This window comes from Vigna angularis, chromosome 1, assembly GCF_016808095.1.
Source record: "Vigna angularis cultivar LongXiaoDou No.4 chromosome 1, ASM1680809v1, whole genome shotgun sequence".
Lineage (NCBI taxonomy): Eukaryota > Viridiplantae > Streptophyta > Magnoliopsida > Fabales > Fabaceae > Vigna > Vigna angularis.
This window is the reverse complement of record NC_068970.1, coordinates 57,516,792-57,538,764: the sequence shown is the minus strand read 5'-3', so window position 1 is coordinate 57,538,764 and position 21,973 is coordinate 57,516,792. Positions and strand designations below refer to the sequence as shown.

Sequence of the window (21,973 nt, the reverse complement as noted above, 5' to 3'; positions counted from 1 at the left end):
CTGATTGGACAGTGAGATAGGTGTTTTCTAATGACTGGACGAAAAGTCGATTTTCTAATTTTAAGGTTTTCTGAAATTTAGGTCATAGGAAATTACAATAACTAATATTACTGTTTACCAACCAATCAAAGTGATTGATTTGGTAAAACATGTTTTGGGGTGTGTTTCTCCCTCACGACATTAATAAACTATTTTCAGTTTGACATTCCTTAGCAAAGGGTGAACCATAAATTGTGCCAACACGCCATCCAAAAACGTGTCAATATTTGGGAAACTTGAGCAGAGAAAAGTAAGAAGGAAAATGCCATAGTCTTAAAAGTTCCTTAAATAGAGTAACTATAACTAAAAAAAGTGGAACCAAAAAATAATGATTGAAAAAAAATCTTACGCACCTAAAAGAATAATCCGTGGCATAACCATCGCAGGAAAAAGGTAGAAAAGCATTTTCGGTTGAAATTCCACCCGAAATTGTCGAAAAGCATAGTTATACATGTTTTTTTCATTACAAAAAGCATAAAGACTTTCTTTCATTGCAAACATAAAGAAAAGAAACGATACCAGATAACTGAAATAGAAATATCAAATTTTAAATAGTTATTTACGAAGAAAATTAAGAATTTTCTTTTGACTATTAAGTCTGAGAAAAGATCTACTCTAAGTTGCCATGAGGTGTAGGAAACTGTTTCTTAACTTATTTGAATACAATTTTTTAAAGCAGTATATAACTAGTAGTTACAAATTAAAATTAACATTAACATATATGATAAATCTTTTAACTTATTAACATGTATGAGTTTGTAAGTTATATTTAGCATTACTTATTAGTTAATGATAAAAAGAAAGCAATAACATTGACAATACATAATCAGACTCGTTTTCAGATTTACTACCCTTTTTTTTCATTAAAACTATAGCATAAAAGAAATAAATTATATATTCTTAGAAAACATAATAGATAAAAGTTTATTTACTTAATTGATTTTATACTTTATCTGTATCCATTAAACATATATTCTCAGGTGCATTTTTTTAACATTTTATACTTTCCATCTCTTCTCAGTTTACTACTTTCCTTCCTATTTAACTTGTAATTTTGACAAATAAATTTTCTAACTTATTTTCCGTTTCAACTACGTAAAGGGCTTCCCTTATCACACCCAAATTGTGTATACCTTTATACGGTATTGCATTCGTATTCCCTGCAAGCAAAGGTTCCTAAAACAAAGAATATTATATAATCAAATACACTACTTACAGTAAGTTTCATTTACGTATATTATCTAATTCTCTAACTTTTAACACTGGAATCCCACGTTGAACTGTTGTTTAGGACTCTGAGTTACAAGTGCAAGTAACTTCCAAACTTAAGAAAAAAACTATATATTATGCAAAATCGAACTCAACAATGGTGATGGATGTGTACAAGTCAGGTTCTGTCGTTAAGGAGTAGTTGAATTGAACATGTCTACTCCCACGGCCTTGTAGTATGCATCTTCTGCATTTGCCAACCGACTCTGGAACATTGTCCACTCCTTTTTACACCTTTCCCTCACCTGCCACCAACACCATGGACATGATTCATCAACATGCATATTACTATTTAGTAATCGAAGTATTTGAATAATATAACAAGTATAATGTTCAAGAACTATGCAAGCAAAACATTATATAGATGTGAGAAAGAGAGATAAAACTGTATGAAACGGGTATAATATAACATACCCCTTGCCATGGTGCCTTCCCAGATTCTGATTCTCCCTAAAAAAACACAGAAAAACATGCATATCATACATCGGCAATAAGAGTACAACTAATGAGACTAACATCAATAACCATGGAAAACCAATTACCTGATTCCCTAGTGAGGGAACACTTTGATGAATAATCCACTGAGAATCAACAACGCCAATCTTCTCATGCGCAGGCTACATGAAAGTAAGAGATATTTGTTTCACGTTTAGGGTTTTTATAGGATAGCAATTGCAATTAAAGAAAATCAAATTTTGATAAATTGATGAGACAACAGACTTACCTCAACACATTTTCTAAGAGCAAAATCCAGGCCCCACCCGTGGACCAAATCATTCTGAAATGCCCAGAATGGTACACTCGTAATTAAAGAGCGCTTAAACAGACATTGAACAACTAGCTAATGGATATTTGAAAAAAAGAATAAAAAGAGTAAACATTTAACCTGAATCATATGCCACACACAACGCCATGCATCACGTGAAAAAACTGGAGCCATAATCTCAACAAACCTGCATGGGTAACAACATTAGATACCGTTTGGTATTAATAGATCATACAGCAAGAATATTGTAATTGATACTTACGCTGCACAAGGAGGCAGATGGGGATCACTACACCATCCTGGTTTCTCTTCCGTTTCTCTAATTGAAATCACAAAATGTAAACAGTAACTTATTACACATTCTTATACATAATATGTACCAGAAGAAAACTAGCACTGGAGTACTCTCTTACTTGTGAACTTCACGATCACCTCTTCTCTTTGTCATTTGCCATGTCAACCCTTTATTAGGTTCCAAACCAGGCTGCGAAATTTCCAATCCATGCTTCTTCACAAGTGTTAAGTATCTGCGGATGAAATTAGAGCATATCAAACTTCATGAGTAAAATAAAAATTAAACCTAAAGTATATAAAAGTACACGTATTTGGTTTTGATTCATTATCAGTTACAGAAATTTCAAACACTGTCATCTAATCACATATTACCACATTCCAAAGGTAAGATTATTACTAACAAACTTAAAGACAATTCTTTTAGAAAAATTAACAAGTAATCAGATGATGTTGTAAAACATTACACAGATATAAAGAATTAAACTATGAATTATATTATATTAAGTACTCACTTCTCTGCATTAAAATGTTCAACATCCAGGTCTTCATCCCATATAAAAATATAGTCATATGGTGCCACAATGTCTGGATGCAGAAACCGTTTGGCATACCACCTGGAAGGGAAAACAATTAAATGCTTAATATCATCACGTAATTAAATATTTGCATTACCAGAACACTTGGTTTTAGCTAGGCAAACAATAATAATGGTAAAAGTAGCTCTGAAGATTTGGCATCCAATAGTTATGATTGAGAACGGTGGATTCTTACCATTTAGTCTGTTTGCGAACACTCACATGAATTGCCCGCTTTGACCACTCAAACTCATCCCACTCAGTTGTTTGGCCATCATAATGAAATAGAAGTATTGTAAAGTTCTCTGAAAACTGTTCCGAGTAACGAAACTACTTTAAAGATACATACAGAAGCTTAATCATCAGAAACACGAAAACAAACTAACAGTTACCTTTTTCATATTTGCATCAATATTATATCTCTGATTATAACCGACAGTGAAAGTTACAAGGTACTTTGGCTTCATGGTTAAATCCTGCAAACAGCAACTTAATCCAATGCTCAGTATGATATATCGCAATACAAGCATCAGGGGCCTCTCCAGTTCAAAATTTTACAGACGGGCCAAATAACAAACAAAAAAATCATGCTAGAAGAAAAATGCACATGTGGCAAGCAACATAAGTTTTCTAGACACATTCTTTCGCAAATTATCTCAATCTTGTAATTGAGGAGTTTCATCAATTTTCCTTCATCAAAACAAATATCTGGTCACAACATATAAGTTTGGGTTTGGATGCACATGGACAAAATTTATTTTCCATAATTGATTTCGGTTAAAATTGATTTTTGAAGTGGCCTAATTTATGTTTGGATGTTTTTATTATAAAAACTAGTTAGTATTAAAACTCAGTATAAATTTTTTATCCAACTGAAAAACTATCCAAAGTTGTTTCAACTCAATCAATTCTAAACCATGATAATTTCCTCAAACATATATGAAATGTATCTCAGCATGATTCTAGAGAATCCAAAGGGAAATCAAACACGCATGAAGTCTTCAGTAACAAGTTTATTAACAATAGTAACAAGTTTATTAACAATAGTAACTGGACCTTAATTAATATTTATAAGCATATGCATGCAAAAGAACGTGTTTTCTATGTTTTAACCCCCTGATGCTCCCAACGAAAGAATGAAAAATAAAAATAATAAGAAAATTATTTTAGGATACACACCTCACTGGGCTGACCCCACAATCTACGCAAATAAAAGTCTGTCTCAGCTTCAATAATCTCAGGAGGTAATCTTTCTGCACCTCTTGGATTTGATGGAACCCATATCTGCAAAACAGAATCATGAAATTTGCAGCGATCATTAGACTTTAATAGACCAGTTTCCCAATATTGTATTATCCAAAATCATACCGAAGGCCACAAAGAAATGAATCATGTGGCCTTTCTGCACCTCTTGTTTTGTGTTTGATCTTGTTTAATTTTTCCAATTTTATAACATCGCCATAGCAGTAATTTCCTTGCACTTTAATCAATGTTTTATCAATTAATAAAAGCACATTGTTTCTTCTAGAAAGGAATTTGACTTTTCACATTTCAACTTCTCTAGATTGTTGATGGTAAAATAGTTTGTGGGTGTCAAACAGAGAGGGAGAAACAGAGCGAGAGAGCTTGTCCAAACATATGTTAACTTGAGTTAAATAATTTCTGAATTAACAAACTTACTCAAGACAGCAGTCTATTGTATGACTGAAAGGAAGATTTACATTACGGAATACTGGGAAACTCAAGTTTCCATCTATTTCATCTGGAGAGCCTATCCACTACAACCCATTAAAGCATGATTCTCAAAACCTCATTTATAATTGTAAAGTGACATTAATTGATAAAATTTACTTCATTGTTCTTGCCCACTAACTCATTACACTTTCTATACTATCCTTCATTCAACAAATAATGTGCATAAACTTTGAAGAGATTTTGAAACCTGTTCCAACTATATTATTCAATTACATCTTTTTCATTCTCAGTGAAAGAAGTTATGCAGATATTAACTTTCTTGCATCAAGCAATTTTAATGCCCTTAACAAGGCTGACATGAGCTGTGTACCTTCAACGTATCATTTATTAACTGCTGTTGTGATGAGTCGCCATTATTATTTTTCACAGAAGCAGGTGCATGAACTGCATATTTTTCTTGAATGTAAGAAAGGTCAATGACAGGAAGCAGGCTGGATGGGAGATTCAACTGCAAATTGTTAATAAGCCATTAGAGTTCAATTATTCAGTTCAAAAACGTTTATATTTAACCATCAAATTCTCAAGCACGAGGTATGCCTAACAGTAAGGTATAGTTTGCACCTTTGTATTCAATGCCGGAAATGACACTCCAATAAAGAATCCAAAAACTATTCCAACAAAAGTTGTCACAATAAGTCTCATACTATCACTTGGTTTCCTATTGGTAGAACTGCATTCAGCAAGATGCAAATGTCAATAGAACTGAGTTTCTGATGTAAACTTGCACATTTGAAATTTCTTAAAATGACAAACATAAACAAAGTTGGTCATCCTTGAAGATTGGACCTGCGTGTACTCATCCCCATTATATCCAAGCTTTTCTGATTGTATGGTCATAAAACTATACACAAGAGCTTTTCTTCTTCACTAGTTAGCAGGGCACGCATCCCCCATGTAAGGAGAAAAGATACTTGTTATAAGAAAACAGGCCCTGTAGAAAGGACAAAGAACCAGCTAAACGTGTTACAGAATGGAACCAGAAAATGTTTCCAAAAAAAGAGGAACATACACCATGTTGAGATTGAGACAAAAAATATTAGACTGCAGATGCATTATCCCTCCATCGCCAAAAGAATATCCTTACATAAATAGGAAACCAAATCTGTTGTAATGAAGAAGTAACAAATAGCCTATCAGCCACAATCAGATCATAATTTTATTCAAATCTGATTCTGAACAGATTTATTACAAAATCAAATCAAAAATAGTTGATAAAAAAATAAAGAAAAACTTGTGACCCCCCTCGTATAGAACTCAAAATTTGGGCTTTGACCGTTGATACTTCTTTCTTAAAAAAAGAACCTTTCTTGGAGCATTCTTCAAGTATCTTAAGATACTACAGAACACTCATTTATGTTGAATATAGACAAAAATTTCAACGATGTTATTTACCATGAGATTCCTCTTGAGCACTTCCTCAAATATCCATTCTTGATCTCCCTTTTCTCTTCCCAGGACAAAAAATATACAATTTACTCTCTTACTTGTGCCTTATGGGGGGCCTTGGTTGTACATGTACATTCAACTCTTCTCTCAATCCACGACTTCAACCAAACCACCTTAATTGATTTTGTTATTTATTTACCATGAGATTCCTCTTGAGAACTTCCCCAAATATGTCTTGTTATTGATCTTACTTTCCTCTTACTAGGACCAAAAATCATACAATCTACTCATACTAGTGCCTTTTGAGGCCTTTGTTGTACATGTACATTCTACTCTTCTCAATAGACTCCAAACCACCTTAATTGATTTTACGTTATTTTTTTCTTTGTCGGTATTGAACCAATCTCTCTTCATACACATTCATTTGGTATTTTGTCTTTTCTTGTATGGACACACATCCCTCTTAACATTTTCAATTTTACCCCTCCGACTTTTTCTCAAGTTGTCCCTTCAAAGTCCAACGTCTACAACCATAAAATCTAGTCAGATCAACAGCAATATGATAAATATTGTCTTTGTGTTCGGTAGGTACTTTGAGATCACAAATAACCCTTCATGTCTTTCTCCTCTTTAGTTATCCCACTTGTATCCTATTAGGACATCCTCATTAAATTTTCCATTGCTTTGTAGTTTTGATACCAAATAGTTAAACTTAAAAACATGTGGTATGGTATCTTCTTCTTCCACATCAATTCTTCTTGTCATTTGCTAAAATTGTAATGCATATACTGCCTTACTCCTACTTAAGCAGGTAGAATTTGTTTCCTATGTTTAAGTTGAGAGTTCTTCCTTTGATTCTCCAACCAACACTATATCATCCGCACAAACCATGCAATAAGAAATAGGTCTTTGTATGTCCCTAGTAAGCATCCATGATTAGATTAAACAAGTAAGGACTTTAGCCTTAATCATGATGTAGTCCTATTCCTATTGGAAAAACCATAATATCAGCTCTTGATGTTTTCACACTAGTTACCCCACATACATGTCTATACAGCCCAAATATGAGCACACAACTTTCTTGCACAAAATATTCTACAACAGTTCTCTTGACACTCAATCATAAGCTTTTTCCTTGGCCATGCCGCATTCTGACCATCTCACCATCAGTCTGTGATTGCCACCATTTTTATTTAATGCTTTCAAAATCCCATCTGACCATCTAGTCATATGCTCGTTGTCTCTCCAGCAGTTATTCAATGTTTTCAATGCCTCGTCAACAATGTTGTCTTTCCAACTTCTCTGACGGGGAAACATTAAACTTTCAGGTTTGTTTTACAGTGTGTTTACAGGTAACAAGCCAAGACCTTAGCAAGCTTCAACTCTATGGGCAGACATCGAATATCAAAACTGTAAGTGTCTTCTGAGTCATATCTACATTACTAATCTCATGGACTTCTCCATGTATTAGTGGTACTTTATTAATACTAGAACTGCATTAATGGTATGCGTACCTAATGAAATAACAGTTCAAACAACTTCATATATTGTTTTAAATCACGTGGAAACATTCTTTTCACAATCTAAATACCTCAGTCACATCAATTATCAGCTTAATTCTTCCCTCTTCCATATAACCCCAGAATTTCAAGAGTCTGTCAACTTGAATCCTCCGATTATAAAGACGTTTGACTCCCTCATCCTAATTCTATAAAAAAGAAATAAAACAAAATAAACCATAAGCAAGAATATCACGTGCTGATTTTCTCCTTATAACCACCGCAAACAACGTATAAGCAACCAAGGAATATCCCTAAAATACTCCGCGATTAAGTAACCATGTGTCATTTTCCCCAATTACAAGGAACAACAAAGGAAAATTAAATAACAGCAAGTGGCAGAATAATATATGTTACACGATTTCTAAAAACCGCAAAAGACAACATGAGAGTGGAGAAGGAGAAGCGCACCTGAATCTGGAAGCAAGATCTGGCAAAGAGAGTGTGTTTTAACAGGAAAAACAACACTCAGAGTGGTTACTGGAAACCGAAATCTGAGGTTTGCGGCAATGGCGGTGGTAGTTATGGAGTTCTTGGAGGAGAGAAACAATGGTGAAAAAGAAGGAACAGTGATCTTTGGAATCTTCTCTCTTACATTTTTGGGTTTGTAACACCACCGAACCCAACACCGATTTCGCTTTGCTTTTATCACTTTGTTCTCTGTGTGTTGTTTTGCCGTGCAACTTCTTTCTGAGAAAATTACTACAAAAAATTTAAACAGAGACGAATATTTGAATTTATAACAACTATTTGCTGTAATTTTCTTTTTGCTTTCATCTGCATCTGTTGCACAGTAAGATCTGAACGGATACTTACCACCCGAGGAAATTCAAGCGGAAAAATGGTTAAGTCACACTTTTCAACTATTTTTCTTTTACGGCACCCTTGAATCTTGCCGTGTAAAGTCATATCCATATTTATATTTATTCACCTAAATAATTTACTTTTTCTTTTATTATTAATTAGTAATAAAAGTAATAACAATAAAAATATACAAAGTCAAGCCTCTCGCTAATGCAAATTAAGGAAGTACGAGTGTTGATTAGATAGCTAATGATTTTGTTTCTTTGTCTGGGTAACTAATTAAAAGAATTAATTTGATTTTATAGAAAAATTTACACAAAATAGGAAAGATCCACGAGTCTTGCTGACTGTGAAAGATAGAAATTAAATATAAAAGCTAACATTTCGGTTTCAAAACAACGATCACATAAGTATTTGTTTTAACATTTTAGTAAACGAACGATACAATTATTTAAATAATAAATTAACATAATTAGTATACTCTTGTAAAAAAAATTGGCGGGTTAACCCATTTTAAATTTTCAGTAAAAAATAAATAAAATTTTGGCTCGAAAAATAAAGTTGGGATAAGTAAGTTAGGCGGCTCGATATATTTTGTTACCCTATTCTTCAATACTTAATTTAAAAATATAATATATAGTCGTATTGGATTAAAAAATTATATACAATTTTATTTCAATAAAAATTCTGAATATGTGTGAAACATTTAAAAAAAAAGTTAAACAACTCCAAATATTAAGTCAAATATTGAAGAGTTGTTTCAAATAATTATATTTATAAAGAATCTGCAGTGGAAATTTATGCGTGATGGATAACATAACTCTGATAATTAAACTTGTTTTCATTTTCTCTTTCCTTTTTTTTTTCACTTTAACTTTTTATTTTCCCTATCAATTTTTTTAAAAGGAAAATCTATTTTTCATTTTAGGTTTGTTGTCGTCTTGCACGAAAGGATCCACGCATCCAACGAATTCGACCTGTCACCTCACCATGTACGTTTCACCTTATAAAAAAAAATACTTATATATATATTACTTCTGTCAATTATATTTTGTAATCTCTGTTCTTTCACTCAATAATATCTAACATTTCAATACATTTGGAGTTATTAACACTCTAATAATGAGTTGTTTCTGTTATAAAATATTAAAAAACAACACTAATTAATTGACACTTTCAAGATAAAAAAAACCAGCTTTGAATTCTTAACTTAATCTTTTAAAGTTACTTTTTATTTTTCTGCTCAAAGAATTTCACTTTAATTAGAAACAATATTTTTTTAATATTAAAAAATTTAGTTGTAATTAGTTATATAAAAATAAGTCAAATAAAAATGGTGTGAGAACATATATTTCAAAATTATGGGGCGGGAGACTTCTATTTTATTTAATTTCATAAAATTTATATGTGGTGTGAGACTACTATTTTATTTAATTTTATAAAATTGGTACTGACTATAAAAAAGAAAGAAAGATGATTTATGTAACATCTCAAAATATAACATAATATTATATAATAGTCATCACGTGTTTAATATAAAAGATCGGTTAGAGAAATGATTATAAAGTATAATTTATAGTCATCTAAAATAATTATAAATTTAAAATTTTATATATAATATAGTTATATCAAAACTATATAAGAATGATCATTTCAACCACAAAATAAAAAAAAAACAAATAAATCTACTACTACTGTAATGGAACATCGGAAACATCTCCACCAATAGTCTGCTCAATTGACATCTCATCACTCTCTGCTCACACCCACCAGATAATCATCGCCAAACCAAACCAAGGAAACATAACAACAAACACAAACAAAAGCAAAAGGATAAGCTAGATTAAAAAACAGTACATCATATAAGTTAAAACATAATAATCATATAGATAGTATAGATCAACTCAAACATCTTAGCATAAAAAGACCTAAACTGACTGTCCAGACTTAGAATGAATGTCAAGCTATGACAGATTATGCACTTGTGGTGGCCACTACTGCTTTGTAAAGCTCTTGTCAATTGGGTTTCACCCTACCACACATCACAAGGTTAGTTTGTTCCGCGTCATATGCCATACTGGAAGCACCTAGACTAAGACCTCCTGTTAGTCTCACCACATGCGTCAAACCTCTCTATATGAGAATGTATGACCATTAGAGCGTCAGGAAAACCCCAAGACTAAGCTACATGCATTCATTCTACTACACTTGAACCAAACCAAGAAGTTCCACCTTGCAACTAGCCTTTATAACTTTGAAACCATTGATATCACTTCACCTTTACATATTATGTCAATACATGAGACTACTGATCATACATCAAAGAAATAAAAACATCCTTACAAGTCATCAGAAATTACACAATAACACAATTCCTTCATGACATATTGATACTCACATTTAGGTAAAGAAAACAACTTTGAAACCATGACCAACAGCTCTAAAAGGGTCCAAAGTCCCTAAAATGACCTAAAGAACGTCCAAAACTGATAACTAGAACCCTGACCCCCCCCCCCCTCCCCCCCCCCCCCCCCCCCCCCCCCCCGGAAATTGGTGTAGTGGTGCCCAGCTGTGCCCAATGGCACTCAGGCGCCTAGGGCTGGCGTTCATTTCCCTGACCACTAGAAACGAACGCTCAAGCACTATTAGAAAGAACAAGACATGTTTTTCTCACTTTGCACACTTTACCCCAACTTCTAAAGACCCCTAAGACCCTTCAAACATTGAGAAAACACTGAAAACACTGCTACAACTCAATTTGACCCCTTGAAACCCAAATTCACTCCTATAAGCTACCCAAACTCAATTTTTACACTTTCTAACACTTATAACAGTTTACCAACTGCCTAACCAAGTCCAATAACACTTGTTATCCCATCCCAACATCTCAAAATACTCACAGCCCCTCAATTTCAAGTTTTCACCATGCAAAACCTCTAATTTATACTAAAACTCCCAATAACTCAACTTAAGATGACTCCAATCATTCTAAACCATATTTCTATCATTTAATAGCCTAGACAAGTCCTAATACCAATTAAAACAAACTTCCAACCATCCAAAATAGTTTACACTCATTGTTTCAAAATCTCACTACTTAAAACCCCCTCTTTACACCAAAAACACTAGACAACTTTAAGTATGAACCACTCCCTTTGTTACATATCAGTTTTCAACCATCTAACTTTTCTAAAAGGTCACAATTAACCACATAACAGTGCTAGACCATTTGTCATCTCACTCCAATACCTATTTCTAAATTTCACTCACCAAAACCTCCCTTTTTAAGCTTGAAACTCAAGTAATTCACTCTTCATTATTTCAAACACTTTAAGATCAAATTCCAAACATAATACAACCTCCAAACACATAATTATAATAGTAAAACAATCTAAACATACCACACCAATCATTCAAACAATCAAACCACCTTGTATCATCATTTAAAACTCAAACATCACTAGAACAACCAATTCAAATACATGCATTTCACTTTATTCTACATATAGATATATTAAATTCAAATCAACACAATAGTATAGAACAAGTTTTAGCTTCCCTTACCTCACAAAACAACTACTCAACCCAAGGAACGTTTCGTTGATTGCTTGAAATGCAAGAAACTCTAAACGGACCTACGAAACACCAAATTAGAAACGAACACAGTCCTTAGAACTCTAGATCAACCAAGAACAAAGGAAGAAGATCAATTGATACATGCAAAATAGTTTCTTTGCACGATCATGAACCAAAACTCACAGGTAAAAAAGGAATAGAAATTTACTTGTTCTATGATAGAAATTGATATGCTAGAATTGTAGACCTTGACGTTGTGATCGTCTAAACACCTCATGATCGTCAAACAAATGACTTAGGAACAATAACACTTAGAGAGATGTGAGAGAAAACAAAGAGAAAGAGTTTTAGAGAGATAAAGTGTGTTTTAAGTAATGAGATAAGTTTAGAAAATTTTATTTATATTGTGAAATTATTTTCAAAATAAAATACTTGGTCTCATTATTTTAATACACCTACCAATTCTAATACTCTATTTACTAGGTTATTACAGTTTAAATTTCAGTTTAGAATTATTATGGCATCGGTTCCCAACAACCGAGGCAGTATCATTTGACTTACATGAGTTTAAAAGGTTTTGTTTCAGAGGGAGTAGGTTGGTGGCAGGGTTTACTGCTTCGGTTATTCGCAGGTAACCGAGGCAATAGCCCCCTTCCCAAAAAGGTGTTAGACGTTACGTTTGACTACATTACTTTTTGTAGGGTTATATGCTTCAGTTCACTTTTAAAACTAAGGCAATATGCTCTTTAGGCATCGGTTACTTTATAACTGAAACATACAATATGGTTAAAATTACAAAATTACCACCACGTTTTGATACGCTTCGGTTTTTCTGAAACCGAGGCGTAATGGGCAAGTTAAAAACTTTTTTTACTAGTGTTTATTTGTAATGTCTATATGCAAGACAAAATTTCCAAACTTCATATGTGATAAAATAAGTTGACAGGATATTTTTTCTAACTGATCCTTCAAAATTGATATCGTAAGAAAAATAGGAAAAAGAAAGAATCTATAGAGTAAAACAAGTTTTCTTTCTTTGAAATTTTGATTGAACAAAATACTCTCTGACTCCTCCACTAATGAGGTCTGATAAAACTACCACATTACTAAAGTTACACACTTTTCTTTATATGCAAAAACAAATAAAACTAAGTTAAATACTTTGTTTTGATATTTAATCAATCATTAAATACAATGGTTGAAGAATGAGATTACTATAATTTCATATATATTTAGAAATAAAGATCAATAAAATGGATTCGTTCACGAACCTCTTTTAAAACATTAATATATTTAACTTTTTTTCTATCGTTAGAAAGTGATTTTAAACCTCTAACTCAACCTCACAAAACCGGCTAGTTTATGTGAGACTTCCAACACACCCCATTTACGTCGGTATAGACATATCGAGCGTGAGAGTAGAAATTAATGGGTGGTCTGATAATGGCTCGATAGCGGATGGAATAAAATGCCCACATAGATCACACTAGGATAAGCTCTAAGCATGACTCTGATACCATGTTAAGAAGTTGACTTTAAGCCTAACTCAACCCCACAAAACCGGCTTGTATGGTGAGGTTTGCACTCCACTTATATATATTATAATTTGGCCTTATCTCTAGTCGATGTGAGACTTCCAACACATCGATGTGAGACTTCCAACACATCCCTTCACGCTGAGGTATAAACATCTCGATCGTGAGAATAGAATTAATGGGTGGTCCGATAGTGGCCCGATAGCGGGTGGAACAAAATGCCCACATAGATCTCGTTAGGAAAGGCTCAAACCATGGCGATACCATATTAGAAAGTGGTTTTTAAGCCTAATTCAACCCCAAAATTCCAGCTTGTAAGGTGAGGTTTGCACCCACTTATATATTATAAATTGGCCTTATCTCTAGTCGATGTGGGACTTCCAACACACCCCTTAACGTCGAGGTATAGACATCTCGAGCGTGAAAGTATAATTAATGGGTGGTTCGATAGCGGCCCAATAGCGGATGGAATAGAAATGCCACATAGATCTCGCTAGGATACACTCTAACCATGGCTTTGATACCTCGGCGTGAAGGGGGTGTGTTGAAAGTCTCACATCGATCATAGATAAAGCCAAATTATAATATACAAGTGGGATACAAACCTCACAATACAAGCCGATTTTGTAGGGTTGAGATAAACTTAAAGTCCACTTCTTAATATCTATCATCTTTCATTTTATATTATAAAAAATACAAGAATAATTAGATACATAACAATAATAATAATAATAATAATAATAATATAAAACTAATAAAAATATGAATATAATAATAATTAAAAATGTGAATAAGCAAAATAATAACAGTAACAAGAAGAACAATTACAAATAACGAATAATAATAATCTAATAAAAATTAAATAATAATAATAATATTAGTCTTAATAGAAACATTAATAATTTATGCCGAGATTCACCTTGGTGTTCACATTTTCTTTTACAATTTTATCTTTTAGTAATTGTTTTTTTTAAATTAAAATATTTATTAATTTTATTTTAAAAAACTACCTACAAAATAAATAAATAAATTTACTTTTTATTTTACAAATTATTTATATTTATTTTTATATTAATAATTATTATTGTGTTTTCACTAGATAATAATGGCCTTTTTTAATTTTGTAAATAATTATAAAATTATTTTTTAATTTATTATTATCTAACAACCATATACGTTCTATAATTGATTGCAGTTAACATATTATATATATATATATATATATATATATATATATATATATATATATATATATATATATATGCATACTATATATATATGTATTTATACGATAATATTCATTTTAATATTTATACGTAAATATATAATTCAATGTGTAATATATAAAATGATTAAGTCATATTTAATTAGATCAGACTATATATATAGACTATATATATGCATTTCCCATTATGTTGCACATATTCTCTCACGTCATCAGGATTTCCAAAGTCATGTTTAAATAAAAATTAGGCAAGAAAATTATGGTGGAAACCAAATCTGTCTGAACTTGATTCTGCTGCCAACCAAGAATACACACTTACTTATTTGTTTGTACTACATTGATGTCAAATATTTCAAACATGAATAAGCAGGCCATGCAATTTTAATCATGGTTTCTAGTTCACCTGTGATTATGAAGTTGATAAAGTACAGAACAAAATCATGTTTTTATCTTTCTTAGGAAGAAGATTTAAAGAGAAACACTGATAATTGACATTACAATATTTATTTATATGAAAGGGAAACTGAAATTATACATTACAAAGAGGCGTAGAGCCTTTATTCTGAAGAAACAGTGCATGCAGAAAGGAGAGGTTGTACGTACTTCACATATTAAAAGTGCTTCCTAAACGCAAACAAAAAACTTTATACGACAAACGACAGGTCTAACTTTGAGCAGACCAAAACATGTGATCTTGGGCACTGGTTATTAGTTTTTCTTAGATGGTGGATAGTGGCCATAAGGTGGGGGGTTGTAGATTGGTGGCTTCTCCAATGGTGGTGGCTCGTAAAATGGTGGTTTCTCGTATGGAGGGTGGTACAGTGGGGGTGGGTACACTATTGGAGGTGACTTCTCGTAAGGGGGTTCATACACAGGTGGTGATTTCTCATAAGGGGGTTCATACACAGGGGGTGATTTCTCATAAGGAGGTTCATAGACTGGTGGTGATTTCTCATAAGGGGGTTCATGAATCGGTGGTGGTTTTTCATAAGGAGGTTCATACACTGGTGGTGGCTTCTCATAAGGAGGTTCATGTTTTGGTGGTGATTTTTCATAAGGAGGTTCATACACAGGTGGTGGTTTTTCATGAGGAGGTTCGTGTTCTGGCGGTGATTTTTCATGAGGAGGTTCGTGTTCCGGAGGTGGTTTTTCATGAGGAGGTTCGTGTTCTGGTGGTGGTTTTTCATGAGGAGGTTCGTGTTCTGGTGGTGGTTTTTCATGAGGAGGTTCGTGTTCTGGTGGTGATTTTTCATGAGGAGGGTGGTACTCTGGCGGCTTCTCATGAGGAGGTTGGTATTCTGGTGGTGGTTTCTCATGAGGAGGTTGGTATTCTGGTGGTGGTTTCTCATGAGGAGGTTGGTATTCTGGTGGTGGTTTCTCATGAGGAGGTTGGTATTCTGGTGGTGGTTTCTCATGAGGAGGTTGGTACTCCGGTGGTGGTTTCTCATGAGGAGGTTGGTACTCCGGTGGTGGTTTCTCATGAGGAGGTTGGTACTCTGGTGGTGGCTTCTCATGAGGAGGTTGGTACTCCGGTGGTGGCTTCTCATGAGGAGGCCAATATTCTGGTGGTGGTTTTTCATGAGGAGGTTGGTATTCGGGTGGTGGTTTTTCATTAGGAGGTTGGTATTCCGGTGGTGGCTTCTCATGTGGAGGTTGGTACTCCGGGGGTGACTTTTCATGAGGAGGTTGATATTCTGGTGGGGAGGGCTCGTATTCTGGTGGTGGCTTTTCATAAGGTGGTTGTTTCTGATGAGGTGGTTTTTCATGAGGAGGTTGGTATTCAGGTGGTGGCTTCTCATGAGGAGGTTGGTGTTCTGACGGTGGTTTCTCGTGAGGAGGTTGATATTCAGGTGGTGTCTTTTCGTGAGGAGGTTGGTATTCTGGTGGAGATTTTTCATGAGGAGGTTGATATTGTGGTGGAGGATGATGATATGGAGGGTGGGGTGGTGGTGGTGGTGGTGGCAGTGGTGGTTGGTAAGTGGGTGGTTTGTGAATTGGAGGAGGATCGTAGAAGAAGCGTGGCTTGAAGGAAGCAAAGACCGGAGTGGTGAGAATCACCACTCCAAGTAGGAGCAACAGAAGTGAGTGTAGTTTACAAGTCATGTGTCTCAGCTGTTGGTGAAGAAAAATGTCATAACATTTCCAAACTATTTATAGGACATAATCAGACATGCAATTCTTTACTTATTTTACGATATAAATGCTAAAATAAAAAATATAAATGTAAACAAATTAGTCGGTGCAATATTTATTCTTAAACTGATAACTACTCTCTTGAGTGAATTTTCCATTCATTTGAGTTTAAATACTACTAAATTTTAGCTTAAGTTTTTAAAATATTTCTTAAAACAAATTCTGAATTTTTTAATTATTTTAACTAAATTTTCAAAAACATGTTTAATATTTTTAAATATGAAATGGAATTATAGGCTTTAGTTCTATCTATTCTCGAAATAAGTCGGGGTGTGGGATTAATTATTATTGTGCGAAAATCAGGTTTAAGTTTTCTCTGTAAATTATTATTATTTATTTGTACATCTAAATAAATACATTGTAAATTAATTTAAAAAATTAGGAAAAATAAAAATATAATTAGAAAAAATAATTAATATTGTCTTAAACATTAAGAACAACAGTTAAGTATAAATAAACGTATTCCTAAGAATTTAATATTTACAAAGAAAATAAGAGAATAATGATAGGAGTGTAACTATACACAAATATCAAAGTTTAATTTCCATACCAAAGATAATGGAAATTGAGGTGAACGTGTCTTTATCTTCATTTATAGATAGAAATAATATTCATTTATTTATGTGTGCTTTTTTTCTTTTTATTTTTTCTAAGGTGATTTATAGAATAGTGAAAAGTATTGATGATGAAGAATTAATATAACTAAACAAAACCTTTCATATTAAATGGACATGGTTACACAAAAAAAAACAATTTTTTAATATTGTTGACATATATTGTTGATTATAATATTAAATCAACAACATGTTCAATTTTTCAAGTCGTTTTTATACTCGCCATTTAATAAACTATGTGAAATTGATTATAATAGTTATTCGTATTTTTTAATTAATGATATTGACGTACTAATGTTGATACTTGTAAATATTTACCAGAATAATGACATATTAATATTGTTAATTCAGAGGAAGAAAATTATTCAGAAGATTAACTTTTTATACTTATTAAATGTTGAATTAAAAAATATTGAAATAATTTTAAAAGTATCAATTTTAATAGTACCAATTTGAAAATTAATAAAAAACTATTTATCCAAAAAGAAGTTTATTTTATTTTATTTTATTTCTTGTTGTTTTCTTTTAAAATTATTTGTGAAAGAGTGTGGCTAAATAAAGTATTTTTAGGTTACTATTTTTAAAATTAATATCAGTGCTTTGTTTTATGTATATGTATAACTCGCAATTTTAGTTAATATTCATTTCGGTATTAGTTAAGGTATCGATATATTCACGTTATACTCGTAAACCTGCATATTTCTAAAGGCTTAAATATATAATCTGACGAAAATTTCTATGGTTTTAGGGAAAACTTACTCTTAATTTAATATAACTGGTTAAATTTCATTTTATTTCCTTTTACCGATTACAATATTTTTTTTATCAAAATTTTATAATTGAATTTTTATAATATTTCATTATCAATACATAAAAGACGAATTTATTAAACTTGTAAAATAGCACGGTTAAATTGGGTTATTTTTAAAGGTGATTTTTTAAAGTAAAAACAATTGAAAAGTTTTGTTTATTAAGTATTTAGTAAATTAACTTCATTATAGTATGAGACTATTTACAAATGGAGTGAATTTTAAGGATAAATTGAGATTAATTTGAAAAGTGTATTAGGTTAAATTTAAAAGATTAAGTGAAATAAACAAGATAAATATTTATAAAAAGTTTAAAAAAATTGACACTGAACTGAAAGTTAAAGTCTCTATCAAGAAAAGCAAGTTTAAGAAAAATTAAACTGTACTTTCCTCAAATAAATAAAAAATGTGAAGTTTCTTTCAGCAACATGAACGAAGTTCCACCGCCATAGCTTGAAATGATAGAGGTCTAAATTTTATCCCTTCTATTACCAACAACTTTTCAATATAATTTAGTAAATAACGTTTCTTTTTCAATATAATTTAGTTTTTTTTTTAATTTCAAATTCTTCTTGAGAGTTTTAGTTCTTATAAGTAAACAATGTTAAATTCTTTAATAATTGAAGTTAAGTATCCTACTTAAAGTATTATTCATTTTACAACCTCAAACTTTTCTCAATGTTTGATCTTTAAAAAACATTTCATAGGATTAAAAAAATGCATTTAAGTTAACTTATACAAGATGACATATCTTATCCTTTAACAATACACTCAAAATTTATATATTTAATTATTATTATTATTAATACAACAAAATTTATACATGAACTTTCTAATTGTTCTTCTAATCTTAAAAAAAGAGTTTTTCTAATTAAACAATTATATCATTAATATCATGTTTGAGAATTGGAAGAAGTTAAATATGTATTATTTTCATCTTTATGAGAAGTTTCCCTTTTATCAATTTTTAAAAAATAAATTTCTTGCTTTATTTTTCATCAATATATTTTGAAAAAAAAAACATAGTTTAAGACCAAAAACCAATTTATCAAAATCTAATAAAAAATAACAGACATAATTACAAAAGAATTTTTGTAATATTAAACCACAATAAAACAAAATATGAAAAAAAATACATAATAGATAACTTTTTCTTTTGTTTATAAAACAATATCATAAAAACTGTTCATGAAATAAAAGAATACTATGACTATAATATTTCATTATCAAATAAAACAATAGAAAATTATTATTTTTTAAATGGAACATAATATATGAGAAATGAGAGTATAAAGAATCACTTTGTATATCTAACTTTTTTTTTTCAAAAAAAAAATATAAGAATAAAAGATTATTACAATACATAAATATATACCTAGAAAGACAATAAAAGAGAAAATAAAATAAAAATCTAATCTTTTGTTGTATATTCAATTTTATGTTTTATTATTTACATTAAATAGAATATTTTATAAAAGAAAAAAATGTTTATAATTTAATTCTCATTATATACTAAATAAAATTTAAAAAATAAAAAATTATATTGATATTTAAGTGTTGCCACGTTGGCCTAATTTGGATTTACAAGGTTTGAGGCTCCATAGTTGCTGCCAAATTTGAGCACAGTGTTTCGAACTATTAAAACTTTATGTATATCCATGAAAGATATTTCACTCAAAGACATATTCTTTTCACTCTACAAGGAATAACATTTTTTTATCTTAATGAATTTTAATTTATATAAAAAATATAATTTAGATTAATATTTTATTTCATAGTTTAGCACGTAGCCATATTTAGATGCATGCATGTGTTTGTCGGAGAAAGTGACATGTTAACTAATCTTCGAAATGTCTTGCTTGTTAATGAAAGGTCAAAAACTGTTCATTTTTTCAAATATTATTAACCATCACTGGAATCTAACACAACAAACAAGATATAGTTTAAAGCTAATCATGCATAAATAGTTTTTTCTTTTTCTTTTTACTGATCACAGCAATAGTTGATATGTGAATCTTCGTATTCGAATAGTAACATATATAAAACTGTATTATACTATTTATGTTTTGTCCTTTTTTTATTTGTTTTTTATTTTAAGATCGTAAATGATAGTTTTTATTCTTTTACAGAGTAACACTATTAGTTTATTGTGTTTTAATTATTAATTTTCTGATTAGAAATTATTAAGTATTTTATCATCTTATGAGGGAATCTGTGTCATTCTGATTGAAATGAATAGTTGAAATTTAAATAATTTAATTATTTTATTCAGCCACAGGGAATCCATGGGGTTTATTTAAACTGCTCAATAATTTTGTTTTGGAGACACCTAACTATATTTATATATGATTATTTCATTAATTGTTTTGATCTTATGTTTTAAAAATGTATATATCATTTGTTTAAAGAGTGAAATCCATTATTTCGAGGATTTGCAGATTAATATTTAGTTTAACACATTTTTTTAAACTAAAAATATACATTGTTATTAAAAATGATTTTAAGTTTAAATCAACTTGTAAGATAGATTATGTTTACAATTATATATATTTAATTTTTTTATTACATATATTATTTAAATGTATTAAAGATTATTATATGATTAGTTAAAATTATAAAGTTACACGTTAATAGTAAGTTTATAACATTATGTAGTTTTAAAGTAATATTATGATTTTACGAATCTATAATATGATTGATAGATGTTATTATGATCTCTATTTATAAAAAAGATAATATTACATATTTTATTAAAGTTTTATTTTCTCTTCATCTTCATAAGAGGAGAAAACTATATAAGATTCTTTATATTGAAATATCATATACTTCTTGTTATTATTGATATCATTATCTATGTCACTCAATGGCATATTCAGATACACTCTCGCATTCTATTTTTATCGTGAATTATTAGTGTACGAGTTCCTTAGGAACAAAAACATGTGATTCAACACAATTATTATTTGCTATAAAATTTCTTGAAGTGGTTTCAAAGTCTAATGTGTGATTTTAAAAATTTTGAAATTTGGATTACGCATATTAACTTATACATACAACGCTATTTAAAATTGGTGTTTTCCAAATTCAAAATGAAACTTATTTTGGAATTTTATTTTATTTTATTGTTATTTTTCATCTTTGGATTTGGTACATAATGTTCAAATTTTGGTAATTTAACATTTTAAATGAATTGAATGAATCAAGAAGTCACCAGAGTGACCTCTCTTGGGTAAATTTATTTGTAAAAAATTTTAAATGTTTATGTTTATGTATGCAAATATTAGTAATACTTAAATGAAGATTAATAAACAAATTGTATACAAACTTGTGATGATAAACGTGTGATAATGGTAAGATTTTACTTATTAATGATAAATCAATCCAAAAATAGATTTGTTATTTAATATGTTTTATTATCAATATTTGATCATTACAATATGATATCACTAGCAAGTGGTGTTACTCTCTAATGACTTGATATTAATGGTACACTAGTATCTTAAGATGATGAACATATTGATGGTTAATTTTTTTTTATAATGTGAACATAATTAAATTATTTATTTTGTTCTTA

The 21,973-nt window shown here is 30.8% G+C and overlaps 2 protein-coding genes across 2 annotated transcripts; both read right to left on the bottom strand.

The window, feature by feature from the left end:
* Window positions 1-1,212: 1,212 nt before the first annotated feature.
* Window positions 1,213-5,629, bottom strand: LOC108331063 (uncharacterized). The gene is made up of 14 exons (XM_017565682.2): window positions 5,485-5,629; window positions 5,260-5,368; window positions 5,009-5,146; window positions 4,123-4,227; window positions 3,336-3,419; window positions 3,140-3,255; window positions 2,881-2,982; window positions 2,488-2,601; window positions 2,337-2,393; window positions 2,195-2,261; window positions 2,033-2,086; window positions 1,851-1,925; window positions 1,723-1,758; window positions 1,213-1,553 (listed from the first exon to the last, which is right to left on the bottom strand). The coding sequence occupies exons 1-14, from the start codon at window positions 5,502-5,504 to the stop codon at window positions 1,440-1,442; spliced, it is 1,191 nt and encodes a 396-aa protein (XP_017421171.2). The 5' UTR covers window positions 5,505-5,629; the 3' UTR covers window positions 1,213-1,439.
* Window positions 5,630-15,271: 9,642 nt separating this feature from the next.
* On the bottom strand, window positions 15,272-16,910 carry LOC108325761 (early nodulin-75). Its single transcript, XM_017558852.2, has one exon. It carries the CDS (start codon window positions 16,884-16,886, stop codon window positions 15,492-15,494), a length of 1,395 nt encoding a protein of 464 aa, XP_017414341.2. The 5' UTR covers window positions 16,887-16,910; the 3' UTR covers window positions 15,272-15,491.
* Window positions 16,911-21,973: the final 5,063 nt, after the last annotated feature.